Genomic DNA, 19,869 nt, shown 5'->3' with positions numbered 1-19,869 from the left:
TGGCTAGAGCGTCCACTTAAACAGCCCTGGGATGTAGGGGTTAGGAAAGGGGTTCCAGGGCACCATGAAAGCACTAGATTTTTACTGCATGATATGTAACCTAAGAGCACATGCCTGTCTCTAAAAAGTGCATCTTCCAGTTTACAATAGGTGTTTTGACTTGTTGATTCACAATGCCAGGTTATCGAAATACATATATGTTTTGAGAGAGCGGCTGGTTACGCTCCCTGGCCGGGCTGCGGAGTGTGGGATCCGGGGGGTCCCGTTAGGAGTGGACCTGCGAGAAGGGCTGACTGGAGGACACCTTTGTAGAGAGGTAGGAATGACTGACGATTTCGAGCCTTTTCTGTGTATCTGGACGGGGGCTCCTCTCTTGGTCTGCACCACACACTTTGGCACAACCGCAACCTGCCCTGTCTTAAGAGACATCCCAGGCAAACTGGGAAGCCTGGGGCCTGCCGCCTCGTGTTGGTTCTCGGCCGCGTTTTCCCAAAAGCGCTCAGGCTGCACCGGTGGCTTGCTCCTTCTGGAAGAGGGTAGGCAACAGAGCCTGCGCGCGTCGGGCGGGGTCTCCCACAGGGCACGTGGGCGCGCAGATATATTTTCAGCGTCCACGCAGCCCCGAGAGTCCTCGGTACCGAGACGCGGCTGGCCCACTGCTCTTCGCACCGCGGACCAAGGGAGGGACGACCCACTTCCTGAATCGCTGTCAAACCCTGTGCCGGAGCTTGCGCTGCGCCACCATGTCGGGGAGGTCAGCCCGGAGCCTGGGGAAAGGTGAGGCCTGCCCGCCGCAGGGTGGGGGCGTGACCTCGGCGCCCCCGGCCGCGGATCCGGGTCCGGGTCCGGGGGCAGCTCTTCCAGGGGTGAGGCCACCCGTTTGGGCTCCCGCGTGTGGAGAACGCCCCGGGCCGCCGCGCGCGGGACCTCTCCACCCGCCGGGCCGGGGACGGCGGGAGGGCGGTGATCGCGGGCCGCTCTCCCGGCCATAACCACCCCCGCTTACTCCTGGCAGGCAGCGAGCCCCCAGGGCCGGTCCCGGAGGGCCTGATCCGCGTCTACAGCATGAGGTTCTGCCCGTTCGCGCAAAGGACGCTCCTGGTCCTGAATGCCAAGGGAATCCGGTGAGGACGCTGGCTGGAGCTGTTGAGGGCAGCTGGGGTGGGAATCCTGGACGGGCCCCAGGGCTATTTTTACTGCAAAATAAATCATTCTCAGCCGTTTGGGGAGCATAGAAAATTATGAACCGTCTCCCCTAGGGGTGGGGTTGGGTTGCCGTGGACTCCACTGGTCTAAAAAACCCGTTGTCGTCGTGTGGATTCTGACTCATAGCGACCCTTTAGGGCAGTAGAACTGCCCCGTAGGTTTCCAAGGCTGTAGTAGATCTTTATGGGAGCACATTGCCACAACTTCCGGCAGAGCGGCTGGTGTGTTCGAACCACTGATCTTACAGTGAGCAGGGCTCCTAATCAGCCGGTCTAGGATACCTCGTTTAACCAGCTACATTTTTTTTTTATCAGAAAAGCTGAGGCTCCAGTAAAGCTAATGATTTGCCCTATGTCAGTCGGTTGTTAACGTCACGCGGAAGCTTTTAGCCGTGGTAGATCTTCTGATTCCTGTGCCACTGCCCTTCTGCTTTCCTCACTGTGGCTTCTCCATTCTTGTCCTGCGCACCCTGTATTGTTTGCTGTTTTTCTCTGTAGACGGTCCTTCCTTGAATAGCTAGTAATTTCCCCCCAGGACAGAGTCCAGACCTTACTCTCCTGGCAGAGTACTGAGTTAATAGAGGTATTCATGTATGTTGGGTTATTGGTTGAGTCGAATAAAGGGAAGCATCTATGCCTAAAAATTCAGCCCTTGGCAAAGCCACAGTATTGAAACTAGCACTGTTATCCACAGGAAATATGCAATAGTAGCTTGGCTTTTCTCTGTTGCCACTAAGTATCTATTGGAAAGGCTTCCCTGCCAAATGACCTTTGGAATCTGTTAAACAGACATTAATTACATACCTCTGGATCCCTGGTGGCGTAGTGGTTAGGTGTTTGGCTGCTAACCAAAAGGTCAGCAGTTTGAATCCACCAGCCTTTCCTTGGAAACCTTGTGGGGCAGTTCTGCCCTGTCCTGTAGGATCACTATGACTTGATGGCAAGGTGTGTGTGTGTGTGTTCTGTAGCAAGCACAGTGGAAGTTTAAAACGTAGTTCCCATCCTCAAGGGATTCTCCATCTATGTGCTTAGAGTTTGTAAACTAATTTTAGTCTTTGAGGAGGAGAATGGTTAGGCAGGCAGTTCTTTTCCCTAAAAGAAATATAACATGTATTCTAAAGAAAAAATACATAATTAAAAAAATTAGCCATCCCTTCATTAAGGTTTGCATACCTCATCTAGATAAAACCATGATTCTGAACATAGAAAAAAATCATTTCGTAAATTGGAAAAAAAAAAGTTTTTTTTTTTTTTATCCAAAACACTGTTTACTATACAGAATACCCTCCATTACAAGAGAAACTTAATTTAAACTGGAATGGAAAAAAGGTATTTATTGTACTCATGTAATTGAAAAATCCAGGGACAGGACACAGCTAGATTCAGGGGCACAAAGTTTTGGGTTATGTGCCCCTCTCTGGAATGCTAGGTTAAAAACAATCCTACCTTAATAACTGAGATGGGTTTCCAAAGGAACACTGGAAGGATTTTACCAAAAAAGTGTGGAGGGTGATCCTGCTAGGTAGGGCAAAGAGCAGATATTTACTGTATATTTATGAATCAGTATTAAGTTTGAGCCCCAGGAGACTGTCAGTGATGAAGCACTAGATTTTTATTACATAATAAAAACAAAAACAAAAACCTGTTGCAGTCGAGTCAATTCCAACTCATAGTGACTCAATAGGACAGAGTAGAACTGCCCCATACGGGTTCCAAGGAGCGCCTGGTGGATTTGAACTGCTGACCTTTTGGTTAGCAGCCAAACTCTTCGCCACTGCACCAGCAGGGTTTCCTTATTACATGATATAACCTAAGAAAACATCTTCCTCTGAAAGGTGCATCTTCCAACTTGTCGTGGCAAGTGTTTTGAGTTGTTGGTTTACAATGCCACATTACCCAAATGTATGTATAGGGTCATTATGAGTCGGAATCGACTCAACGGCAGTGGGTATGTGTCCTGAGAGCCTTCTTTATCACAAAAGCCCAGGATGTACATGGTCTTTCCAGAGTATACATTTTCAGAAATTATGTTGATAATTCCTTGGTGACAAAAACCTTGTTTTCCTGGCAGTGGCCGGCAACTGAGTGCCCAGTGTTCTGTCAGCTTGTGAACTTTTTAGTGCCTACGCACACGTGCACACGCACGTGCACGATTGCACACACATACAGGGTAGTGTTCAAACTGCTGTTCCTTTGTTTCCATGAGGGATTACATCTTTAAAACCTCAGAATTCAATGCTGTTAGTTATCGCTGCAGATGCGGAAACAGGATACAAAAACTGTGTTGGTGTATATTCTTTTTGAGTAACTAATCTGCTCTTTCAAACTATTACCCAGCTTTGACAGTTATATAAACCTGGCTTTAACAATTGTATGAAACTTTCTCTTGTTTCATCTGAAATCTCTCAGGCAAGATACAAAATATCTAATTATAATTTAAGAATAGTCTGAACCTCACTTTTTCTTCCTTTTTGGTTTACTTTAATTTACCCACCCGATGTTTTTTTTTAAATATCAAATCATGGAGATTTAATCTGAAAATTTATTTGGTGGGATGGCTTTTCAGGATTCCTTAATATCCTTTTAGAAAGCAAGAATTTTTTTTTAATCCTAATTAGCAAAAGGACTTGGATTTTACCATGTTGATTCTCATACAGTACACACTGGACCCAATTCTCTTATTTGTCTGATAAAATTTAAAAGAGACCTCTTAGCCAAAAATGGAGTATAATATTGACAGTCTTGAAAAATTTCCACTTTGTACATTTATTTAATTCAACAAATGTTTACTGAGTCATTATCTAGAAACTTTTTAATTTCGTCATAGCATTTACAGGTTTAATTTTATTCATTTGTATGTTTACTGTTCTATTAACATCAGCAAGACCCCTGCTCTCATGGGGCTTAGATTCTAGGAAGGTGACCGATAATAAATATGTAAATAAGGGAGCAAGATAATTGCAGGTAGATACCATCAGTTCAGTGAAAATAAAACCAGGTGATCATGTAAAAGAGGGAGGCTGGACAGCTGCTTCAGTGTGGATGGATAGGGAGCACCTCTCTGAGGATGTTGTGTTTGACCTGGGATCATGGCCTGGGAGGAGGACAGCAAGCACAAAGGCTCCAAGGCGGGAACATGTCTGGCCAATTCAAGGAATATAACAGGGCCCAGTGTAGCCAGGTCATAATGACCAGAGGAAAAGTCACAGGAGAAAAGTAAGCAGAGGCCACATCCAGTGTGTCTTGACATGGTAAGGAGTTTGGATTTTATCCTCATGGCAATGAGGATCCATCGAGAGGCTTTCTGCAGGAGGGTGGCCTGACTCACCCTGGCTGTGTGTGAAGAGTGGGTTGTAGGGAAGCCATGGTAGAAGCAGAGAGGCTGGTTGAGAGGCTGTTGTAAAGCTCTAGGTGAGAGATGTTTTGGACAGTGGTCACAGTGAAACTGAGGGATGGACACAGTCCAGATATAATTTATGGGTTGAGCTGGAAGGTCAATTTGATGCCAAGCAGAGGGTGAGGGGGAAAAAGGACGGGAGGGTGGCAGGAAGGCATGAAGGCGGAGTCAACTCCTAGGTTTGGGGGTCTGATTGCTAAGTGGATGGCAGGGCCAGTGAGGATTTATTCACAAGTGCAAAAATGTTGCACTCTCTTCATCATCTTCTGTGTGTCTTTCAGGCATGAAGTCATCAACATCAACCTGAAAAATAAGCCTGAGTGGTTCTTTACGAAGAATCCCCTTGGTCTGGTACCAGTTCTGGAAAACAGTCAGGGCCAGCTGATCTATGAATCTACCATCACTTGTGAGTACCTGGATGAAGTATATCCAGGGAAGAAGCTGTTACCAGATGACCCCTATGAGAAAGCTCGCCAAAAGATGGACTTTGAGTTATTTTCTAAGGTGTGTGTAAGAAATTTAAGCTCCTATTTGAAAAATCTTTGTTTTTATAAGGTAAATCAATGCTGTCATTTATGGCTCAGTGATTTGGAAGAGGAAGACAAGACAGGAAGATGCTCTTGTCAGCTCTGATATGCTGAAGCTCTTTCATGACCCACTTCCTGTGTTTACATTTCCAAAATAACCCCTTTTCTCTCCTCTCCTGACACTTTATGCTCCAGCCATGCCGAACTTCTTCAGTATGCCAGATTATATCCCTATAATCTTGTTTCCTGGGTTGTATGGTCAGCATATTATAAACGAATATCTTGTCTCTAGAGAAAGAAATACCTGGAAGATGGAAGGGGCTTACAGGAAGAGCATGTTGTTTCGGGAGATACTGTAAAGTGAAGCCAGTGAGGAAGGAAGAGGGAACTGTCCAACTAAGCAGGATGAGGGGGAAAGAACAATAGAGATAGCTGCTGTCAGAGATATGATAGAAGGGGAATATGACATTTTCAAGATAGAGCAAGGAGACTTGAAAAAAAGTAACAAACAAAAGAGACTCATTGGGTTCTATTAACTGCAACTTGTAAAATTGGTAAAGTCTTAGGCAACAAAAGTATTTCTGACATCAGTACATGACCTCTATGTACATGGGGACTCAGCACCCTTGATGTTTCTAGAACACCCTGACGCCAGGAACTCCTGAGGGTTCTAACACATTTTTCTGTGGAGAGGGAAGATACACTTAGCCTTGAATTTATAACCTAAGAAATTATTCTCTGCCTAGGTACCACCTTTGATGATAAGCACTTTTAGAAGCCAAAATAAGGAAGAGTGCTCTGGTGTCAAAGAAGAACTGTGTAAAGAACTCAGCAAGCTAGAGGAGGTAACCCGTTTTTGCTTTTAGCTTTTATCAGAGTAACTGATACACTATTTCAACCTTTTTCTTCCTTCTACTCTCTTCATACACCCATTTCCCAAGTCACTTTATGACCATTAGTAATCATACCACATAAGGGTTAGTTTACAACAGATGTGGTTAGCTGTTGTATTTAATAAGTAAACCAAAATGCCTAAAAATATTTTGTCATGGGCTTGCTTTTAAAATATTTATTTGCCTTGACATTTAAATGACAAGAAAAAAAGAGAAAATTTCACCCACATTTCCACAAATTGTTATCTGTTTTCATTTTTCTATGCTTGCTTCCATTCCTTGTCCATGTATTAAAAAATAAAAATTTAACATAACTCTAGTCGAAGCGTTATTCTTTCCCCCTTTCCTTAATTTTATGTAGTAAACCCACAGCAAAGACTTTGGGAAGATGCTTGGGGAAGACCTTCTTTGAGGGAGAGCTGCCATTTGGGCCTTTTAACTAGAATCCCCCTCGGACTTGAGATATTCCATTCATAATCAGCCTGAAGTTTTTACTTTTATGGGAATGCAGCCTAACATTTTCTCAATAAGTATGAAGTTTACCATAGTTTTTATCAAAAAATTTTTTCGTCTTAAGAAAGTCTTCTGTTACTAGTTTGCCAATTTTTTTTCAAGTCATGAGTGTTGACTTTTATTGCATGTTTTTCCTGCATCTGTTGCATCTGAGATGTTCATAGAATTTTTTCCCCTTATTCAGAATACACTGTTACTGATAAATTCTTCTGGTGTTGAATCATCCTACTATTACTGGGATAAAACTTACTTGTTCTCAGTGGACTTTCATATACACTGTAGAATTAATTTTTAAAAGATTCTTGCATCTGAATTCATAAATAAAAGTAGCCCATAATCTTCTGTTCTTACCGTGTCTTTAGTTGGTTTTGGTATCAAGGATATTCTGAGTTGAGTAACTCTCCCTCTTTTCTAATCTCTGAAACCATTTCATAGGGACTGGCTGTTTCTATAAAACATTTGTACCAATTAACGCTCCTGTCAGCAGCAGTTCCACATCCTTAATTACTTTGTCTTGTTCCTTTTAGCCAACCTGGTAGGTGTGTAGTGGTATTGCATTTTGGTATGAATTTACATTTCCCTGATGACTAATGCACTTAAGCACTTTTTTGAATGACTATTGGCCACTTGATCATCCTCTTTTGTGAAAGTCGAGTCTTGCCTATTTTTCTAATGGGTTTTGCCTTTTTTACTGATTTCCCGTTCTTTTCATATTCTGAGAACCAGTCCTTCGTCAGTACACAGGTGTACTCTGTGGCTTGTTTTGTGTCTACTTTCCAGTTTATTTGTTGTATTGTTTTATCCCAAACCAAGGGACTCTAAAGCTTAAACTGACCAAACAGACAAAAACAAAAATAACTTGGATATGGCAGGAAGAAAGCTGCTGTGCTCGCCTGCTTTACTAAATTTGCCTTCAGCATTTCTGATGCATACTCTTAATGCTGTCTAATGTTCAGGTTCTGACCAACAGGAAGACAGCTTTCTTTGGTGGCAATTCTGTGTCTATGATTGATTACCTCATCTGGCCCTGGATGGAACGGCTGGAAGCAATGGAGTTATCTGAGTAAGACATTTGAATATTTTGTGCATAAATTAGGACAATGGCAGTTGGAATGGTATATATTATTCTGTTGTTCCTGGGAAAAACACATTTAATAAAACTGACGACTGGGAACAGTCAGACAGGGTGAGTGTCGTGGACCATCCCGGGCATGTCATATACCCACACTCACCATTGCCCCTTTTCTGGAGGGTGGAGGGGGTGTGCTGTGACATATAGTAAAATGTTTTAAGTCATTTATTGTTTCCCTTCTGGTTAAAAATCCATAAGGATGTGAACTTTTATAAGGATGTTGTACAGGATTGTATGGCTAATGCTACCTCTCACTCACCTATAAGATTTCCACACTACTCTTTCCAAACCCCATGTTTTGAAGGGAAATTTTAGATACGTGTGGGGGCCATTTTGGCAGTCTGTTGGCAGCCACCTAGGCTTCTTCCCACCTCTCAGAGCGATTTGTAGTTACTTTTAGTCACAATTTGGCCATAGAATAATAATATTCTTCATTGTCTTTCATATTGTCATTTCAAAAAGTTGTCAGTCTCTCAGTTTGGACAAGAAAGGGTTCTAGTCCCAGCTCCCATGCTAACTAAGCAAGTCACTTCCCTCTAGTCTCAGATTCCTGTTTGATAAAACAAAGACCTCTCAAATCTGTTCCAAATCTAATATTCTGTGATTAGATGCATTTTAAACAAAGATTTTTTAAAAGGCTAGAGAAAAACAAAATGAAACTGCAGAGTGATGATGACGGTATGTGGGAGACTTCCAATGCCTCCCTACTTAACCTAGCTCACACTTTTCTGTTCTTTCCTCCTCCCACAGGTGTGTAGACCACACTCCAAAACTTAAGCTCTGGATAGCAGCCATGTTGGAGGATCCTGCAGTATCCGCCGTCCACATGGATGCCAAGGCCTTCCAGGGTTTCTTTAAACTCTATTTGCAGGGCAGCCTCGAGGCCTATGACTACGGGCTCTGATAGGGGCAGGTGTCAGCAATGATCTGTCTCATCTTCACTAGAAGATCCTTAACTAGATATGAAGAATAACATGCTTCTGTCTCACCAAGTGTTCTCCCGTCTGTCTCACTGGATCACATTCTCTGACTGATTTGACATGGCCTGACTGTAGGGTCCCCTCAAAGCCTCCTGCATTTACATTTCCAGACTCGGAGTGTTCAGTGACTCTAAGGGTTCAGCTATCACAGTCTACGCAGAAAATCTTCAAATCAGCTCTAGCTAGATCTGGCCTCCAATCTAGACTTCTGACAGCCCCAAAGACATTCCACTTGGATACCCTTTGAGAGATGTCCTCAAATTTCTTTTCTTTGAGCTTCGAAGTCCAGAAGTTTTCAGCTCCTCATTCTATCACTGACTTAATTTTACCCCTTTCTATTCCCATTGTAACCACTGAAAATCAGGCCTACATCACCTCAAAGTTAGGTAACTGGGTGGTTCCCTCCTTGGTCCCCTAGTCTTCAGTCTCTAACTCCTTTCACATCCTTCCTCCCAAGCCCCAGGCTGTGCACAAGGCAGGTCTCCCATCCAAAACCAACAGGCAAACCAGCTGGCATTGAGTTGATTCCGACTCATGGTGAGCCCATGTGTTGCAAAGTAGAGCTGCACTCCATACGGTTTTCAAGGCTGTGACCTTTTGGAAGTAGATTGCCAGAACTTTCAAGGTGCTTCTGGATGGGCTGGAGCTGCCAAACTTCCCTTAAACATTTGAGCCACCCAGGGACTTCCCGTGTCCCGTGTCCATAATTAAATACTATTACGATCACAGCCAATCCAGTGTAGAAGACTGGATAAGTAAACAAGATTACAGGCTTGGAAACCCCATGGGGCAGCTCTACTATGTCCTATTGGGTAGCTATGAGTTAGAATCGATTCCATGGCAATGGATGTGGGTAAAGTATCCCCACTCAAAGTTATGCCGTCTTCCATACATTTCCATAGTCTATTGGGCTTTTGGAAACCATGGTGGTGTAGTGGTTAAGTGCTAGGGCTGCTAACCAAAGGGTTGGCAGTTCAGATCTGCCAGGTCCTCCTGGGAAACTCTACCGGGCAGTTCTACTCTGTGCTATAGGGTCGCTATGAGTAGGAATCAACTTGACGGCACTGGGTTTGGTTTTTTTATTGGGTTTTTACCATTTTTGTCATCACATCATTTCCATGAGAATAAGGTAGGCTGGAGAGCATCAACTCATTCTACAGACGATGCAAACAAGGCTGAAACTTGGAGATGCTTATACAAAGACATGGAAAACAGCCGGTACGCACGCACCTCTTACATCGAAATTAAGGCGGCTGTCCACCCACCCCACTATGGTCTGGTTTCCTGTACTTACTTTTGCAAAGTATGTCAGTGAGGAAAACCTCTGGATGGTTAATTCTACATTGAAGTGTGTATAAATATCACTTAGGGCTCACCGTTGGATTTCTGACTCAGTATGTCTGGGGTGGTCTGAGAAGTCTGTATTTGAAATGAGGCCCCACGCTAATGCAGGCGCCTGGGGGCCGCACCCTGACAGGCTGTTGTGAAAAGGTTGACTTCACAAACGGCCTCCTGCCGCCCACCCACCCTCAGCCGCCAACGACGCCCAGGCTCCAGGCGGACCCATCTCTGTCGCCATCCGCCCTCACACCCTACAGGCCCCGGCTGAGACCCGAGGCCACCCTCCGGGCGAGTTTGCACTCGGATGTGATTCCCGGTACTGCAGGGCTACGGCCGACCACTACGGATCTTCCACTTCCGCCCGCCGCCGACACCGGCGGGTACCCACGATTCCGGTATCCGGGAGCCTATAACGCGGCCATCCATTGGCTCAGCTCGGCCTGGGAGCTTCCAAGATCTTTAGGGATTGGCTGAAGTTCTGGGCGCCGGGGCCAGTCGGGGGGTAAGATCGGTTTCGCAGGGGCGGGCCCTTCCGTTGCCGCCGTCGCCGCGCCGAACGCTGACGCTGCTGGCGCGTCTCTAGTTTCGCCTCCCCTGGGGCGCAGTCCGGTCTGCGTAGTATTTGAAAGGAAGAGGAGTTGGAGGTCAATTTTAAACCTTAGGGTTTTAACGAATTTCGAATTTTGGATAGTATTGCAAACTTTTTACTGTTGCCTGGAATGTTAAAAGAAAGCGCAACTACTTTAGCAACCTTTCTTAAAAGATTTTAAACATCAAAAAGGTAGAAGAACATTGGAAAAAAAAAATAAAAAAAACACAAGTAGGGCTAAAAAAATGTTGGGGAAATGGCAGACGGACACAGGAGCCAACTGAAGTAGCTCCAAAGCTGGAACAATTTGAGCAAAAATAATAATATTGGATTATAAGCCCAAGTATAAAGCAAATATCCATGAGTCCGTACTGCTAATAAATGATTGAATAAATACGAAGAGACGAATCTCCCAAACAGAAGAATTTCGAAAAATTTGTGTAGATACTCTGCACTCGAGCAGGTGGAGCATAATTCCCCACTACTTAAAATGTAGGCTTTTGCATAGTGAGGTCTTTACAAAGACTGCAGTATGGAAAGGGGTGAGGGGGGTGTGTGTAACTTTATAGTGGAGAAACCTGACAAATACTACCTCAGCCAGGTGATCAAGGCCAGTATCATCAGTGATAAGTCGTGTTAATAGTATACCCCCTTGATGTGGCGCTTTACCTCTGTGGTCTTCCTCCCCATGTTGCCAGTGGAAACTCAGGCTTTGCTTCCCTCATTGGTCACAGTCGATAAACAAGAGGCCGAGCTGGGAGAGTAGAAAAACCAAACCCTTTGGGGTCGAGTTTCCAAAGTGCACCTGGCGGATTCCAACTAATGACTTTTTGATTGGTAGCCGTAGCACTTAACCACTACACCACCAGGGTTTCTGGAGAGTAGAAAGGTGCCTTTATTTTGTTACACAAAGAAAGGAGCAGCAAGGCTGCTGCCTCCAAGACTGCTCACAGGCAGCTTGGGGCAAAAAAAAAAACCCACTGCCGTGGAGTCGATTCCGACTTACAGCGACTCTAGAGGACAGAGTAGAACTGCCCCATAGAGTTTCCAGCGAGCACCTGGCGGATTTGAACTGCAGACCTCTTGGTTGGCAGCCGTAGCATTTAACCACTACGCCACGCAGCTAGGGGAGGAGGCCTTTTACAGAGCAGACAAGGAAATGTAAATTTGTCATGAATATTCAGGATCAACCTTCAGGGGAGTCTATTGCTTGGGCATGACTGTGCATTTTCTCTACACAACAAACAACAGAAGGGTTCAATTCTCTGGGGTAGAGGAAGAGGTCGATTTTCCTTTATCAGCATGTTAAGTCTCCACCCAGAGGTGGGGTGCTTGTATGTATTTTGCACTTAAGAAGCTAATAGGTCACTTAAGGAAACACTGGTAGCATAGTGGTTAAGAGCTACAGCTGCTAACCAAAAGGTCAGCGGTTTAAATCCATCAGGCGCTCCTTGGAAACCTATAGGGCAGTTCTACTCTGTCCTATAGGGTCACTATGAGTCGGATTGACTCGATGGCAATGGGTTAGGTCACTTAATGTGCTAAGATGGTGTTGAAAACCTGTTAAAATTGGTTGATGGCAGCTACGGCCTTTCTGTAGTTACCTGGTCAAGGATAATTTCAGAAGAATGTGGAGCCTGCTCTGCTTGGTGTAGAAGGATAAGCCAGAGCAGGTGTCTCCTGGAAGGGTTGAGCTCTGAGGCTGCCTGTCTCACCCATAATCCGTAACTTCAGTGTAGCCAGGAGGAAAAACATCAGACAAAGTCCAACTAAGGGTCGTTCTACAAAACCCATGCCAATATTTCCCATAATTGCCAAGGCCATCAAAAACAAGGAAAACCTGAGAAACTTACATAGTCTAGAGGAGCCTAAGGAGAGGTGACTAAGTGTACTGTGGAATCCTGGAGCAGAAAAAGGCCATTAGGTAAAAACTAAGAGAATTTGAAAAGGTAAGGCTTTAGTGAATAATAATGGATCAATATTAGTTTATTGTTTGTAACAATTGTACCGTACAAATGATACAGGGAAACTGGGTACGGGTTTATGGGAACTATCTGTACTATTTTTTGTTTTTTATGTAAATCTAAAACAGTTAAAAAAAATAGTTGTTTTTTTTTTTCTTAAAGGTCTATAAGAATAAAGAACAGACAGACCTTTAAACCAAATACCTTTAACTTAAAAAAACAACTCATTGAATTGTTTATTTTTCTGATTTGTCTGGAAAGAGGTGAAAACCACTCCAGTCCACCAGTTCTCAGCCCTGCATCAGGCACCACTAGTTTAGTTTAATGACACCACATAATTAGGGTACTGGCAGTCAGGGGAATTTGGTCCCCGGAAATTTGCTGTCTTTGTAAAGGCTATGAAAACTAATGTTGGATGCTGGATACCAGACATACGCTAAGTATTAATGCTTCTCATCCAGTATCTGAATTAATCCTGGTACCATTAACTCCATAGAGATGAGACCACCAGGGCATAGAAAGTGGTAATTTGCCCAAAGTTATCCAGCTAGTAGGTACTGACAAAGAGATTGGAATCCAGCCTGAATGCTTAGCACTAGATTACTTTCCATTCAGCAATACTATTCTTTTGTTGTATTGTTGAAAATGTACACAGCAAAACATACACTAATTCAACAATCCCTACATGTACAATTCGGTGACACTGATTACATTCTTCCAGTTGTGCAACCATTCTCACCCTCCTTTATGGAATTACTATATTTCTATGGAAATAGTGAAAACCTTCTACATTTGTTTGCCAACCCTGCTCCCCCCGCCACGTATTTTCATAAGCACACTATGCTAATTTTCTTTACAGCAACATGTAAAAATACAGTATTCCTCCACCAGTAACATGAACTCACTGCCCCCTAAGTTTCTTTTCTAAACTTTCAAGTTGCTCTTGTTCCTTCTATCCCATATAGATAGTTCAGGAAGACTGTTCTTGAGATAAGAGCTTACATACACTTCTGCCTCAATCTCTTTTAATTCATCAACTCTTACGTTTAGAAATTGAACCAGGAGAAGATAGTATCCAACTTTTTGACCATACCAACACAATTATGCCTGGGATTTCACAGGACGTGTTGATGTTAGTTTTCCAATCTAAATGTGTTTTGACTTTCCAGATATTTGACTTTTGCTAATTTTAGGATCTTGAAAATTTGCCTCTGATTATTCAAATGTTATATCGAAATGTTTTAGTTTTTTTCTTTGATTCCTCAAGTGTAAAGAGAAATAGGGATAGGAAATTTCAGAATCAAGGACTTAAAAAAAAATGTCTTCCTTTGATCCTGCTTTCCCTAGTTGGGAAGATGTGCCTCCCCTGACAACTGTGTTGTTGTTCTTAGGTGCTGTTGAGTCAGTTCCAACTCATGGCGACCCTATGTACAACAGAATGAAACACTGCCCTGTCCTGCGCCATCCTTGCGATTGTTATGCCTGAGCCCATTGTTACAACCACTGTGTCAGTCCGTCCTGGTGAGGGTCTTCCTCTTTTTCTCTGACCCTCTACTTTACCAGTCATGATGTCCTTCTTCAGGGACTGATTCCCTCCTGATAACATGGCCAAAGTATATGAGATGAAGTCTTGCCATCCTTGCTTCTAAGGAGCACTCTGGCTGTACTTCTTCCAAGACAGATTTGTTAGTTCTTTTGGCAGTCCATAGTATATTCAATATTCTTCGCCAACACCGTGATTCAAAGGCATCGATTCTTCTTCGGTCTTCCTTATTCATTGTCCAGCTTTTATGTGCATATGTGGTGATTGAAAACACCATGGCTTGGGTCGGGCATACTTTAGTCTTCAAGGTGACATCTTTGTTTTTTTTAAACACTTTAAAGAGATCTTTAGCAGCAGATTTACACAGTGCAATGCATCGTTTGATTTCTTAACTGCTGCTTCCATGAATCTTGATTGTGGATCCAAGTAAAATGAAATCCTTGAAAATTTCAATCTTTTCTCCTTTTATCATGATATTGCTTATTGGTCCAGTTGTGAGGATTTTTGTTTTCTCTACGTTGAGGTGTAATCCATACTGAAGGCTGCAGTCTTTGATCTTCATCAGTAAGTACTTCAAGTCCTCTTCACTTTCAGGAAGCAAGGTTGTGTCATCTGCATAATGCAGGTTGTTAATGAATCTTTCTCCAATCGTGATGCCATGTTCTTCTTCGTAGAGTCCAGCTTCTCAAATTATTTGCTCAGCATACAGATTGAATAGGTATGGTGAAAGGATACGACCTGGACGCACACCTTTCCTGACTTTAAACCACACAGTATCCCCTTGTTCTTTTCCAACGACTGCCTCTTTGTCTATGTACAGGTTCCCCAGGAGCACAATTAAGTATTCTGGAATTCCCATTCTTTATGATGTTATCCAGAATTTGTCATGATCCACACAGTCGAATGCCTTTGTGTAAACATCTTTCTGGTATTCTCTGCTTTCAGCCAGGATCCATCTGACATCAGCAATGATATCGGTTCCATGTCTTCTGAATCTGGCTTGAATTTCTGGAAGTTCCCTGTCCATGTACTGCTGCGGCCGCTTTTGAATGATCTTCAGCAAAATTTTACTTGTGTGTGATATTAATGATATTGTTTGATGATTTCCTCATTCTGTTAGATCACCTTTCTTTGAATAGGCATAAGCATGGATCTCTTCCAGTCACATGGCCAGGTAGCTGTCTTCCAAATTTCTTTGCATAGACAAGTGAGCACTTCCAGCGCTGCATCTGTTTGTTGGAACATCTCAGTTGATATTCCATCAATTCCTAGCACCTTGTTTTTTGCCAATGCCTTCAGTGCAGCTTGAACTTCTTCCTTAAGTACCATCGGTTCCTGACAACTATAGTAATCTTATTTAATATGTCCCAAAGACATCTTCATTAGAACACAAGATTCCCTTATGATCCTCACTTCCTGGAAACAAGTCCTGAATCTAGGCACATTTGAGAATAGACTCTTTTTTTTTTTAATTAATTTTTATTAAGCTTCAAGTGAACATTTACCATTCCAATCAGTCTGTCACATGTAGGTTTACATACATCTTACTCCCTTCTCCCACTTGCTCTCCCCCTATTGAGTCAGCCCTTTCAGTCTCTCGTTTCGTGCCAATTTTGCCTTCTTCCCTCTCTATCTTCCCATCCCCCCTCCAGTCAAGAGTTGCCTACACACTCTCCAGTGTCCACCTAATTAGCTCACTCTTCATCAGCATCTCTCTCCCCCCAACTGACCAGTCCTTTTCATGCCTGATGAGTTGTCTTCGGGGATGGTTCCTGTCCTGTGCCATCAGAAGTTCTGGGGAGCATTGTCTCTGGGATTCCTCTAGTCGCAGTCATACCATTAAAAAAAAAAAACAAAACATTAGGTATGGTCTTTTTATGAGAATTTGGTCTCCTGCTCCCTCAGGAGTTGTCTGTTGTGCTCCCTGACAGGGCAGACATCGATTGTGGCCGGGTACCAACTAGTTCTTCTGGTCTCAGGATAATGTAGGTCTCTGGTTCATGTGGCCCTTTCTGTCTCTTGAGTTCTTAGTTGTCGTGTGACCTTGGTATTCTTCCTTTGCCTTTGCTCCAGGTGGGTTGAGACCAATTGATGTATCTTAGATGGCTGCTTGTTGGCATTTAGGACCCCAGGCGCCACAATTCAAAGTGGGATGCAGAATGTTTTCATAATAGAATTATTTTGCCCATTGACTTAGAAGTCCCCTCAAACCAAGTTCCCCAGACCCCAGCCCCTGCTCCGCTGACCTTTGAAGCTTTCATTTTATCCTGGAAACCTCTTTGCTTTTAGTCCAGTCCAATTAGGCTGACCTTCCTTGTATTGAGTGTTGTCTTTCCCTTCACCCAAAGCAGTTCTTATCTACTGATTCATCAGTAAAAAGCCCTCTCCCTCCCTCCCTCCCTCCCGCCTTTGTAACCACAAAAGTATGTGTTCTTCTCCGTTTTTTCTATTTCTCAAGATCTTATAATAGTGGTCTTATACAATATTTGTCCTTTTGCCTCTGACTCATTTCGCTCAGCATAATGCCTTCCAGATTCCTCCATGTTATGCAATGTTTCAGAGATTCGTCACTGTTCTTTATCGATGCGTAGTATTCCATCGTGTGAATATACCACAATTTAATTTACCCATTCATCCGTTGACGGACATCTTGGTTGCTTCCAGCTTTTTGCTATTGTAAACAGCGCTGCAATAAACATGGGTGTGCATATATCTGTTTGTGTGAAGGCTCTTGTATCTCTAGGGTATAGAGAATAGACTCTTTTTTTCCTCACTTATCTCACTCCCTTGCACTTGGTGAACAATTGTGGAACACCCCATCACATAATCTTTCATATAAATTAGGTTTCTGCCACTATCAGAGAATGGCGTGATAATTAATTTTGAAAATTTGCGTAATGCAAACTCTACTTCCTCTCCTCCTCTCAAAACAGAGACCCATGTAAGTGAAGTAAAGAAATTATTTCTGTGTTGGCATTCTTCTCCTAGAAGGCTTAAGTAATTAATCACCCATGACCAAAGATTCTCACATTTCAAAACAGATCCTATTGTATTTCAGGTGGCTGGAAACCAATCTGGAGTAAGTTTAATATGGCTTTATTATCATTTGTTTCTTGCTTGAGTGAGTCAATATAATAGAGGTGTAAACATGAAGTAATAACATTGAAGGAAAGCTTGCAAAGAGGATTTTAAAGAGGTACTTAGTGGGTGTTAAAAAGAAAGGAGGGATAAGCAGAAAGGTCATAACTAAAATCTTTCCAGGCAAACCATATTGTAAGATTAAAAACCACATTACTGAAATGTAGCCTGCAGCATTCAGCCCACCCATTTGGCATTACACTGGTGAAATAAGTGGTGTGAATTGATTTTAATTCTAATATGCTTGGCAAAACTGAATTGCACTGCATTTCAGCTTTATGGATACAAAATTGGGATGCACTATGTTAATAAAACTGTGTTCTTATTCTGCACTGTTTGCCATTAATTTCAAAGTACACTGAGCTCTTATTACACTCACAATATCCAACAGCATTTTACTCCATAAGAAAAACAGACCTATCCAGTAAGTACTACTAGTGTTCTCATTTTATAGGTGAGGAAGTGGAAGGTCAAAGAGATTAAATAGCTTGCTTAAGTGCTAGAGTCAGGGTTTAAAGTCAGCCCATCTGGCTCTAGGACCTGTTCTAAGAAACTTAATATTATATTGCTTTCTGCAAAGGAAGAATTGTTTCCATTGCCTCTGACTTTTCACCCCTAACTTCGTTTAAGACTTGTGTTTCAGAACTTCCCACATACAGGTATACTGTTTTTGGAAGATACACAGGTATACTTATAAAAAAAAATTTTTTTTTTAAATAGACTATTTTTAGGGCAGTTTGAGGTTTACTGAAAAATTGAGCAGAAAGTACAGAGTTCTCAAATATTCTTCCTCCCCCTGCCCAGTTTCCACTATTATTAACATCTTGCAATGGTGTGATATATTTGTTAGAATTGATAAACTGATATTGATGAATTATCATTAACTAAAGTCTGTAGTTGCCACTAGGGTTCACTCTTTGTGTTGAATAGTTCTATAGGTTTGTACAGTTCTTTGATAAATACATAATGTCATGTATTCACCATTACAATATTGTAAAGATTAGGTTCACTGCCCTAAAAATTCCCTGTGCTCCACCTATTCCTCCCGCCCTTTCCCACCACCATACCTAACCCCTGGCAACCACATAGTTTTGCTTTTCCAAAATGTTGGAGTCCTACAGTATGTAGCCTTTTCAGACTGGCTTCTTTCACTTAGCAATATGCATTTAAGGTTCCTTCATGTCTTTTTGTGGATTAATAATTCATTTCTTTTTACTGCTGAGTAATACTCCGTCATATGGGTATACCACAGCTTATTTATCCATTCACCTATGGAAGGACATGTTGGTTGCTTTAAATTTTTGGCAGTTATGAATAGAGATGCTATAAACATTCACATGAAAGTTTTTGTGTGGACATAAGTTTTCAACTGATTTGAGTAAATACCTAGGAGTGTAATTACTAGATCATATGGTAAGACTATGTTGAGCTTTGTAAGAAACTGCCAAACTGTCTTCCAAAGTGGCTGTACCATTTTGTATTCCCACCAGCCATGAATGAGAGTTCCTGTTGCTCCACATCCTCACCAGCATTTGGTGCTGTCAGTGTTTCAGATTGTAGCCATTCTAATGTGTGTAGTTGTATCTCACTGCTGTTTTAATTTGTAATTTTCTAATGGCATATGATGTTGAGCATCTTTTCATATGCTTATTTGCCATCTGTATATCATCTCTGGTGAAATGTCTATTCAGAAATTTTGCCCACTTTTCAATTGGGTTTGTTTTCTTATTGTTGAGTATTAAGGGTTCTCTGTATATTTTGGATACAAGCCCTTTATCAGATATATGTTTTGCAAATAAATTATCTTCTCCTAGTCTATGGATTGTCTTTTCATTCTCTTAACAGTGTTTTTGCAGAGCGTATGTTTTTAATTTTATTACAGGCCAACTTAGCAGTTTTTCTTTCATGGATCATGCTTTTGGTGCAAAAGCATGCATTGTCAAACCAAGGTCACCTAGATTTTCTCTTATGTTGTCTTCTATAAATTATATAGTGTTGCATTTTACATTTAGGTTGATGATCCATTTTGTGATCTAACCAGGGCTTTTGGGAAAGGTCTAAGGTGGTGTCTAGATTCATTTTTTTTGCATGTGGATGTGCAGTTATTGCAGCACCATTTGCTGAAAAGACTATCCTTTTTCCATTTGGTTGCCTTTGTTCCTTTCACAAAGATGAGTTGACTGTATTAAAAAAAAAAACAAACTTTTTTTTTAAAATTTCTGGGCTCTCTATTCTGTTCCATAGATTTATGTGTGTAATCTTTTGCTAGTACCACACTATCTTGATTACTGTAGCTATATAATAAGTCTTCAAGTTGACTAGTGTCAGTTCTCCCAGTTTGTTCTTCTTAAGTATTTTGTTGGTTATTCTGGGTCTTTTTGCTTTTCCATATAAAAATGTCAACACTGTTATCCAAGAGGTTCTGGATAGTTTGGAGTTTCAAAGGCCAAAATGTGCCAGTTGGTAAGCTACCTAATTAAATTCTGTCATTTTAAGTTATTTAGACTTAACTGCCATTTGTTAAGCAGCCATTGTGTGCCCCATCTTTTCCTGGACTCACAGACTTTCCTTTCCACACTGTTATCAGCTTTAGAGACCAAGATGATAAGTCAGGCTTTGAACTTTCAGAGTTCTTCAGCCCTGCTAG

General features: G+C 42.3%; 1 protein-coding gene across 1 annotated transcript; it reads left to right on the top strand.

Moving 5' to 3' along the window:
* The first annotated feature begins 599 nt into the window (after positions 1–599).
* Positions 600–19,038, top strand: LOC100675090 (glutathione S-transferase omega-1). The gene is made up of 6 exons (XM_003409130.4): positions 600–777; positions 1,016–1,124; positions 4,884–5,106; positions 5,876–5,974; positions 7,492–7,598; positions 8,418–19,038. Exons 1-6 carry the CDS (start codon positions 744–746, stop codon positions 8,569–8,571), a joined length of 726 nt encoding a protein of 241 aa, XP_003409178.1. The 5' UTR covers positions 600–743; the 3' UTR covers positions 8,572–19,038.
* Positions 19,039–19,869: the final 831 nt, after the last annotated feature.

Source organism: Loxodonta africana, chromosome 16 (assembly GCF_030014295.1).
Source record: "Loxodonta africana isolate mLoxAfr1 chromosome 16, mLoxAfr1.hap2, whole genome shotgun sequence".
Lineage (NCBI taxonomy): Eukaryota > Metazoa > Chordata > Mammalia > Proboscidea > Elephantidae > Loxodonta > Loxodonta africana.
Note: the sequence above shows the minus strand (reverse complement) of the source record. Positions and strands in the feature narration are given on the sequence as shown.

Coding starts and splice junctions, on each gene's coding strand:
- LOC100675090 (XM_003409130.4), top strand. CDS start 744: ATGTCGGGGAGGTCAGCCCGGAGCCTGGGGAAAG. Junction 5,107..5,875: donor ACTTTGAGTTATTTTCTAAG/GTGTGTGTAAGA, acceptor TTCTCTGCCTAG/GTACCACCTTTGATGATAAG. Junction 5,975..7,491: donor AACTCAGCAAGCTAGAGGAG/GTAACCCGTTTT, acceptor TCTAATGTTCAG/GTTCTGACCAACAGGAAGAC.